At 36.8% G+C, this 9,242-nt stretch overlaps 1 protein-coding gene across 3 annotated transcripts; it reads right to left on the reverse strand.

Moving 5' to 3' along the window:
* Window positions 1-3,508: 3,508 nt before the first annotated feature.
* LOC147863221 (uncharacterized) lies at window positions 3,509-9,009 on the reverse strand. 3 transcript variants are annotated; one of them, XM_087320714.1, is made up of 6 exons: window positions 8,817-9,009; window positions 8,440-8,524; window positions 6,299-6,446; window positions 4,845-4,961; window positions 4,551-4,703; window positions 3,509-3,936 (listed from the first exon to the last, which is right to left on the reverse strand). In XM_087320714.1, exons 1-6 carry the CDS (start codon window positions 8,980-8,982, stop codon window positions 3,766-3,768), a joined length of 840 nt encoding a protein of 279 aa, XP_087176840.1. In that variant the 5' UTR covers window positions 8,983-9,009; the 3' UTR covers window positions 3,509-3,765. The 3 variants fall into 3 exon arrangements, with proteins under 3 accessions (XP_087176840.1, XP_087176839.1, XP_087176841.1); XM_087320713.1 differs by having other exon boundaries at window positions 8,799-9,009; XM_087320715.1 differs by lacking the exon at window positions 4,551-4,703 and having other exon boundaries at window positions 8,799-9,009.
* Window positions 9,010-9,242: the final 233 nt, after the last annotated feature.

Below are 9,242 nucleotides of genomic sequence, written 5' to 3' on the forward strand. Positions count from 1 at the left end.
GTAAAATAGAAATGAAGGTTTAATGGAAGCTTAAAAATACACAGTACACGGGAGAGACAGAGAGAGAAGAATAGCATAAACTCAATTCAAAATAATAACACTCTGTACATACAAATGTCCTACAAAACACTTCTTATACAAGTCCTTAAAATGAGTAACAAAAGTACTGACAAGTACTTCAATGCTAATAAGAGCGATTAACACTAACTCCAAGGAATATGTCTACGTACTAGGCTTGGAGTGTAGGCTCCAACGGCCTACCAGTTCTCACTATTCCGAAGTACCATCCAGCTCTCTGATCCGGCCCTAGGTTTCGGATACTAATCTGGTAAATATTCGGTTCTCCGTTCCGAATACCGATTCGAGTTCGGTTGAGCTTGCCCACTCAACAACCTTGCAGTCGACTTCTTATGGCGTCTTCACGCCTCATTCACACTCCTCGACTCGTCTGGTTCCGCGCACCTCAATCTTCTCGGTCGGCTTGTCTGCTCATAAGGCCCATCTCAATTCCTTCGTTGTTGCGACTCCAACACTTCTCGATCTGTCGGTTCCTCCATGTCGGTGTCGACTTCCGGTGCCTCCTCGTCCATTTGTCCTTCAGTTGATCCGGTTCCTCCGAATCAAACACCTCTTCTGAGCTGGGTGCCTTTGATTCGTTCCAGCTCTTATCCGAATTGACTATCTCCAATTCTTCCTCTATCTATAGGCCCTTCAAACCATCAGACCACATTCGGGTCTTGGCCTTCTCCTTCCGGTCCTGCTTGAGATATGGGAGCACTTGTTGGCAGTAGTCTGTTGCCAGTATGACAATATGCATGGTTCCCCAGAGACTGTGAGCAAGAGAAGGAAGAAGATTCTTTACTTATGGAAAAAGTTGCCCCTATTTACAAAGTCAACTCAAGGGCATCAATGGCACTATAGACTTCCATGGACCCTTTCTTGAAAAAATCATGGCAGCGTACATCAGCAAATTCCAACAACTTCTACAAAGTCCTATCTTTGGTCTTAAGATTATTGTACATCATTGTACATAAAAAGTTGTAAGCTTCCGGGAAGACAAGTTCAAGCTATAGCCTTCGAGCATTTTTTCTTAATACTATTGAACAAAATCTTTGAAGAAAATTTTTTTAAAATGTTTCCATCTATCTATCTCAAAGCTCACTATAATCCATAATTTCGACCTCATGTAAAACTTGTCATCTCATCGTTTTTCCCCTTTAGGACCTACCACTTAATGACAACTCATATTTACACAATAATGCTCCTGGTACTGGTGAACAGCATGACAATGCCCACAATCATAGATATTAGGTGGAATTTAGTATCATCAACCATGATTGTTAGAAAAGTTGGGTAGGCCAAAAATAGTTCCTCCCAATAGTTAGAATCTTAATTAACATTAAGAAAATTTAAAGAGGAAAATAAGGAAGAAATGGTGTCAATCCACCCGACCACATCCTAGCAAAGGTGAGAGACGGATCCAAGTCCCTCGCAAGTGTCCCATATCACCATGTTTAGACATGGATTGTACCTTGGGTTTGAAGAAACCTGACCATCTCCTAGGGAAGGTAGAAGACGGATCCAAGTCCCCCACCAGTGTCCTATACCACCATGTTCAAACATGGATTGTACTTGGGTTTGAAAAAGGAGGCACACATGTATGAACCTAGAGCTTTGCCACATTTTCAAAGTCTCTATCTCAAAAAAATAAAGAAAAGAGATGCCCCTTTACGAAGGTAGCTACCCTTCTTATATAGGCTCAAACCCTAGGCCCTTGTGTGTGTTTCACAGTAGCCAAGTGATGAAACACTCTAAAGTTATATCCCACCGTAGGATTGAGATAACTCAATCATCACCCTTCATTCCATATGAATTAGCCCACAACTACAGTTATGATTACCTTACATACAAGGTAAATGTACCCCTTGTTAATACAGTCCATATTCCAATGCTCTTAGATCTTTATAGGCCTTCATCTACTTTATCAACTTTGTCAGAGTAGTTTTAACTTGCATTTAAGCATTCATGATCAAATATAAAGCAACCAAATTCTTGGTTATCCTCATAACACCAATGTAGATTATGTATGAAAAATGGCTCTTTTCAAGGTCCCAAATGGTTGGTCGTGACCCAAAGCTTGGATGTATAGTAACTAGAGTTCTACCTCATATTTGTGGTCACAAGGTTCTCCAACTAGATGGCTTACTTTTTTTGTGAGGACGACCTTTTCTTAGAGTTAACTGATTGTTTATCGACTCGGAAAGGACATAATATATATGTGCAAAGGTAACAAGACCTAGTGTCCATGTCGTCTATACCCAAAAAGTCAAACAACAAGATGGGGGATCCCCCATGGACGACCAGTTAGTGTAGAAGGATATCAAACAAGCTTACTTGCATTACTACAAAATAAGGGTGTTATCAATGTGCCTTTTCTTGTTAAAAACACATCACTAAGTGATACAAAAAGCATTGTTGTGGCAAAGAACTTTGGATTCATTCATGGCCAAGTGGAACCACCAAGGTTCGAAACGATGATGGTTGGATTATTTTCATGGGGTAGAGTTTGTAGGATGATGAAAGAGAGGGTTCCTTATAGGCTAATTGAAAAGTTCGACTAGGATTAGTAGAATTAGGAAGTTAATTAAGACACGATGATTAAGATAGATAGAGATAAGGATGTAAACAATATTATGTTAGATTACACTCAAGTCATATGGGAATATTTATGATGTTAGAATTAGTAAGTTAATTGAGATATAATTGTTAAAATAGAGAGAGAAAAGGATTACGTAAACAATATAACATTACATTAGACTCACAAGAACTATTTGAGACCAATCAAATAGCTCCTTGAACTTTATAGTAATACTAATCAACAAATTGTACGATTTTCTATGCATAAGAGTTACCATCTCCTTTACAACCTTCTTCATATTGCCTAAGCAGTTCACAAAGGTATCGTCCACAAACTTTATGGACTGTAGATATCATTTTGATGCTTCACAAAGCTATGTGGTTTTCAAATAATGCATGTGCTAGTGTCCCTAAAAGGTTCATGTATCTCAGTTTCTATAAAAAATAATTACAATTTCTGAAGTTTCTATCAAAAATAATTACAGTTATTGAAGTTGTTAACACTACTATTAAATATCAGAACATTTATAAATAGTGCCACCAAGACATACTAATGGGATTCGCCAATAGAAATTCATGTCTTACCTTCATCTGCTTTCTTCAATTTTACTGTGGTGTGTAAACTTGTTGAATTTTATTGCACTAGTACAGCCTACCAATCATATGGTGAACTAGTGGAATTTACTGCACTGCACACATGGCCAAAATAATTCCTATTGTGTCAAGATATGTGGTCATAAGAACCTAATTTCCATGTGTTTTGAGATAGAAATAAAAACACAACTCGTGCAAATGGTGTAGATTGTCAATGCAAAACTTTTGACCCAGTAGAAAAACCAAAACTCTTTTTGTAGATCATGTAGATTGTCAACGTGTACAATTCTTGAATGGCATATTTTTTTAATATCATGCAGATTATCATTGAGTACAAGCCTGGGATGGCTATTCTTTTCATGCACATTATATATTTACATATAATCTTCCTTTTTGATGCAAATTGCACCATATCGGAACACAATTCAGCAGTAAAAATGCACTAAAATTAAGATATGGTGCAACATTTAAAATGTCGTACTATTGAATGCCATCTTAGGATATTGTAGGATGCAAGAAGTGATGCTTATGCAATCACTTCATCAATAATTCCTTGCAATACTTCACAAGCTTTGGCAGCATCTCTCCAGCTGGACCACATATCATCACATCGGCAACACTGGCATTGCTAGGATTTGGATCACACATAAGAATCTTCCCCTGACTAGATTTGCACAGATCTACTACAAAGTTTGCCGGTGAAACCTTAAAAACAAAAGACAAATATCATGACATATCTTGTCATTAACATACCCAGCACATCATTTAATAGTTGGTGCATTGAACAAAAACAGTCAATACTCTTCTTGCTTCATCTACCATTATGCTACCCCACATCAAGCCGACAAATGCATACAACTCTTTGGACATCGAATTATGTTTCCACAGATTAGGACTAAATTACATTTATACATAACCACAAATATATGTATATATTACAGTAGGCACTCAAATGTATAGCCTACACATGCAATGCCTAATGACTATGTGTATCAATGGATACTGTTAAACGATAACTCTATATTTCTTCCCTTCTTTCCATTCGAAGCGTTAAAGTGTTTTTGGTAATGGATAATGTATAGAGAAAACATATATTTAAAATCTCTGAGATAAGAGTTAACATTATTCTGGTAGACTTCTGAAGTTAATGAACCAACATTCAAACATAAAAATGATTCATTGACACTAATAAAAAATAACAATTCAATCAACACAAACATTTGAAGTGGTATGTATACTCAGAACACTAGATATAATTTGGTGAGTTAAGTTTTGAAATTGAAATTTTGAACACAGGACTAAAAGAGTGTTGATTATACCATAAGTGAAGTTCCAACCACAAGCAAAACTTTTGTTTTTCTTGAGGCGAGCAGAGCATTCTGTAAAATGCCATGAGGAAGAGCCTCCCCGAAGAGTATTGCATCCATTTTAACTACGCTGCCACAATCTGGGCATATCGGCACTTTTACCATCTTTATTAAAATTTAACATAAAAATGAAGTTAAAAGCTATTAAAATACATGGTAAACACAGACCATGCAAAGCATAACATTTTTTAATCATGAGGGTAATGGCACATCCTATAGATTTATTAAAAAATAGAAATAACTCACCTCGTCCAGCTTAAGTTTTTCCACGATTAGGTCAGTCGAAAATTTCTTTTTGCATGACATACATGTTGAAGTAGAGGCGTTCCCATGAAGTTCATAAACATGCTTACTGCCTGCAAGCTATATACAAACAAAAATATGCTACTGTTTAGCTAGACCATCTCTTCCGTCTTGTCTCAAATTTTCCTCTGATAGTGACATAACTAGGTATTAACATGATGATCAACATGGTAGATGAACTTTAAAGAAAAACAATTTGAAAATAATGCTTAGTGTCCCTAAAAGAGATTAGAATTAGCTCTTGTTGCCTAATAATGCTCTTAACAACTGTATCTTTTGACAAGACAATCCAAAGCGCCATATCCTTAAAAACTCTATCATTCCATTGATGACATCATTGATTTTGCACAACATCATAATCAAACATATTATGATCATCGGGCTTCTTAGCTGACATAACTAAACTATTTTTCCACAGACATCCAAAACAATTACATCATCTTCTTGTTTACAGAAGTTCTCACTTACCCAAAAACCAGCACCTAAGAGGCATCCCTACACATTGTGTCCAGCTCAACACATATACCAAATGTCACCATTCTCATCATCACCACCATTTTCTATATCTTTATAGTCACTGGATCATGATTTTCATTTCTTTACACATCATCAGTTTCCCAAGCATTACACAAAGTTTAACCTGTCAACAAAACCTCAACAAACTCGGTGACAAACTGCAATGTGCTCCTACTCTTTCAAAGTCTCCACCTTCATTTTCTGTAAATTGTTTCACTTTGCACTGCTTCAATTCACCCATGTGCACCTATACAAACAACTTTCTTCCTTTGCTGCCATGCATGCATAACCCTTGCCCAAATGAGCTGCACACCCATACCATAATATATATGACTGCACTTAATGCCAATATCTAGAGGAGACGCCCCTTGTTCAAATAAATATTTCAAACCATCTATATAATACACCCAAATGACCCAATTCCATTTACCATCATTCCAACTCATAACTAAACCACCTCTTGCATGCCTGTTGTCCTTGAAACTAGAGTCTCAGGCTTCCACTTGATCCTCCAACAACTTCATTTTTTCATCTCCTCCTAGGTTTACCAACAAGGTTTTCCTTTGTGAATATATGAAATCAACACAATAAAAGCCCCACAATTGCAAACAAAATGTCTTTCCTCAGAGAGCCTTGGGAAATGATGTTTACCATTGCAAGTGTCATGATACCAAATAAATGGTATATTTTAGATAATATGGGTTCTTCCTTGATCATGCTTGGAATATATTCAAGTTGAGGTTACATCTATACTAGAGCCTTGAATATTTGAGATGCCTTCATCATCTGTCATGATGTGAAAGACAACTCCAAAATAATAGGAGTCAGCATTAATGAGATTAATATGTGACCTCTACAACAGTTTGAATAGATTTATGTACCTGGTGGAGGTTGTCAACATTTTGAGTGATTATGCAAGACAACAAACCCAGTTGCTCAAGCTCCGCTAAAGCTAGATGGGCAGGGTTTGGACAAGCTGAAATCATAGTACTATGCATCTCCACTGCCATCTCCCAAAATAGTTCAGGTCTGAAAATTGTCCAGATTCGTAACATACTTATGCAGCATTAAACATACACTCACTCACTTACTCTCTCATATTGTATTCAGGATACACCCTACTTGTAAAACATGTTTATATGTGCATGTTTAAATTATCACTGATAAAACAGATGGCCCTGCAGAATGTAAAGGTTGAAAGCATGAACTTCTGGTCTGACCAAAACTACATCAATCTATTCTCTCTTTCTTCTTTTGTGTTTGGTTTGTTCCTAGTGGTAAGCCATGCTTTTCAATGCTTGTGTACCCCAAGTTCAAATCTAACTAACTGGAATAATTTCCTAGATGCCACAGTGGAATGTAAGGGTTGAAGGCATCACCTTCTAGTCTCGTCCAGACTATCTTACCATGTCACCAGCTACTACTAGAAGCATTCATGATGTACAAGGAAACATCCTCACCAAAGTGGAGTCATGACTCAAAAGAAGTCACGACAACTTCACTTTATATACACTTTAAGCCACTAGTTTTAGGAAGCCAGAGTAGAAAGCCATTTTTCTTTTGTTGCATTGAAAAGTTTAAAAATTTAGAGTAGCTTTGTCAGATCCCATAGATAATTATGGTTTTCTGGAGTTTTCATATAGAAAATGCCCTGAAAGAGGAATCTTACCCATACACTATTTCTTTTTTGTATTTATTACCTTATGTTGTGGGACAAACCCTTGTTTGAAGATGTAGTGGTGTCACCCTCTTATTTCATAAATGGCAAACATAATGTTCTTCTGATTCCATCCCCCTATAGCATAATTGGCAAATCCATTCTTCTGTAGAGTGGGAAATGTAAACATGGGCAGAGGTACCTACAGATGCAAAAGTTCTAGCTCAGCATCTTGGAAAGGAATAAACGAAGATGCACCTTGGATAGTGGTGGTCAAGATGCAAAAAGGAGCACCCAATATGTGAAGATCGCAAAATTGGAAAAAGAGGTCAAAAGGAATGCTTCTGCATTGCAGAAATGAGCTGTTGCAACATGAATACCTCAGCCCATGCAACAACTCATTTGTGCAATGCAATAGTGTTCCTTTTGACTTCCTTTTCCAATGCTCACATGTTTAATCGAGCCTTGTTAGAGGGCCTTCCTAATACATGAACCATGCACAAGAATGTACCTATCCATAAACCATGACATCTCTTCAAAATGATGAATGGAACAAGGTATTTTGCCAAGACATGTTGCAATACGATGCTCAAAAGACTTGGATCACACCAAGGGCAGGTAAATTGACTCACTCATATTTGCAATTACGATTTATCTCATAGGACAATTTCAGTCTCTATACACCCCAGTCCAAAATTGCTTAGATTTCCACATCTGAAAATGACTAAATTGGAAAATTAGTGTAATCAGAGGCAATATCCATTTAATTGGATAATGAAAGAATGAGAATCAGCCCCACCATATCTCTTGATAGAAAGATTGGCCCCTATAAGGCATTCTTTTTACACATATCACTTGATGGAATTAATATCAGACCTTAAATGGATATACATCTATCTCATGCACTCTGCAGTGTGGTAAGGCAGCTCAGGACCTCGTCACAGCAGTTCGAAATTGAGATAGGCAGATTGCAAATCTATAGAAGAATGGATCTATTAAGAAAGATATACTAAAACCTTTCCAAACAAGGTTTTGGCCCACTATGCAAGTCAATGTAATAAAAAAACAAATCATACTTGGGACTGTTCTTGCTAGAACTAACAAAACACAGAATTATTGGAAAATAATACCACCACAATATTCTTTAGCTTCATCCTTTTGATGCTGCTTAGTTAACCTCTTGTTTGGTCTTCTCGGGCATTTTGTCCTCTGAAAGGCCGTTAATATAGCTTTCATTCTCATACAAGTGTGTGCGCATACACAAATAGATGAGAGATAAATGTACACACAGATATACAGGGGATATACACACAAACATTCCTAACTTGAACATATATACATAGATCGATAGATATACAAACACACCTTTCTTGAAAGACTTGAAAGTTGCAATAAAGTGCCGGATTATATTTAGCCCATAGCCCACCTGAACTTCTGAAATCTGGGATACCTATATTTATATGCAAAGAGAATTTTCATCTCACCTTATATACATACGTGCATACACATGTATAGATACAAATACATACATAAATAAATGTATGCAGATTTGAACGGATGCATATCTGCATACGTATATATACCTATGTATGCGTGTACGTAGGGATATATGCATACATATATGTATGTATGTACGCAAATAGATATTGTTCTTTGGAGTTCTAATATAGCTATACGTTTAGAAAACAGCAGGTACTTAGTTAGCTTTGCATTTCATAGATTACCTGATTCAACAGAAATACCAGCTCCTGTGAAGGCAACAATGGGTTTTTGAGAGATGATGTGATGAGCAGCTTCCTGTAGGAGGACATCTTCCTTCATTTCTGTCCCATCCATGCTTCTATATCTCTCCATACATATAAAACTGCAGACAAAGAGCAGGAAACAATGAAAATCCAGGAGCAGCATAAGCAGGTTTTGTGGCAAATTTTCTTTAACATTGGTCCTCCCTGTTTATTGTAATTACCAATATGTCCACTTTGGAAAATAAAATAAAATCTGTATCTCCTTGTTAGGCTACTACTCTTAAGTCTTGGTTGTCAAATGGTCTAGAGTTAATATCTCTCTCTCTCTCAAAAATCTATGTTTGTTATCGGAACAAGATCATAATATAACCCTTGCTATCTCCACTACTTCATTAGCAACAATTCTCAAGGTAATCCACTCAA

Source organism: Azolla caroliniana, unplaced genomic scaffold (assembly GCF_043228905.1).
Source record: "Azolla caroliniana isolate FFs.n. ecotype wild unplaced genomic scaffold, voAzoCaro1.0.p SCAF_6, whole genome shotgun sequence".
In the NCBI taxonomy this organism is placed as follows: domain Eukaryota; kingdom Viridiplantae; phylum Streptophyta; class Polypodiopsida; order Salviniales; family Salviniaceae; genus Azolla; species Azolla caroliniana.

Coding starts and splice junctions, on each gene's coding strand:
- LOC147863221 (XM_087320713.1), bottom strand. CDS start 8,982: ATGCTGCTCCTGGATTTTCATTGTTTCCTGCTCTTTGTCTGCAGTTTT. Junction 8,525..8,798: donor TGGTATTTCTGTTGAATCAG/GTAATCTATGAA, acceptor ATATAAATATAG/GTATCCCAGATTTCAGAAGT. Junction 6,447..8,439: donor TTTCAAGTCTTTCAAGAAAG/GTGTGTTTGTAT, acceptor GACAATTTTCAG/ACCTGAACTATTTTGGGAGA.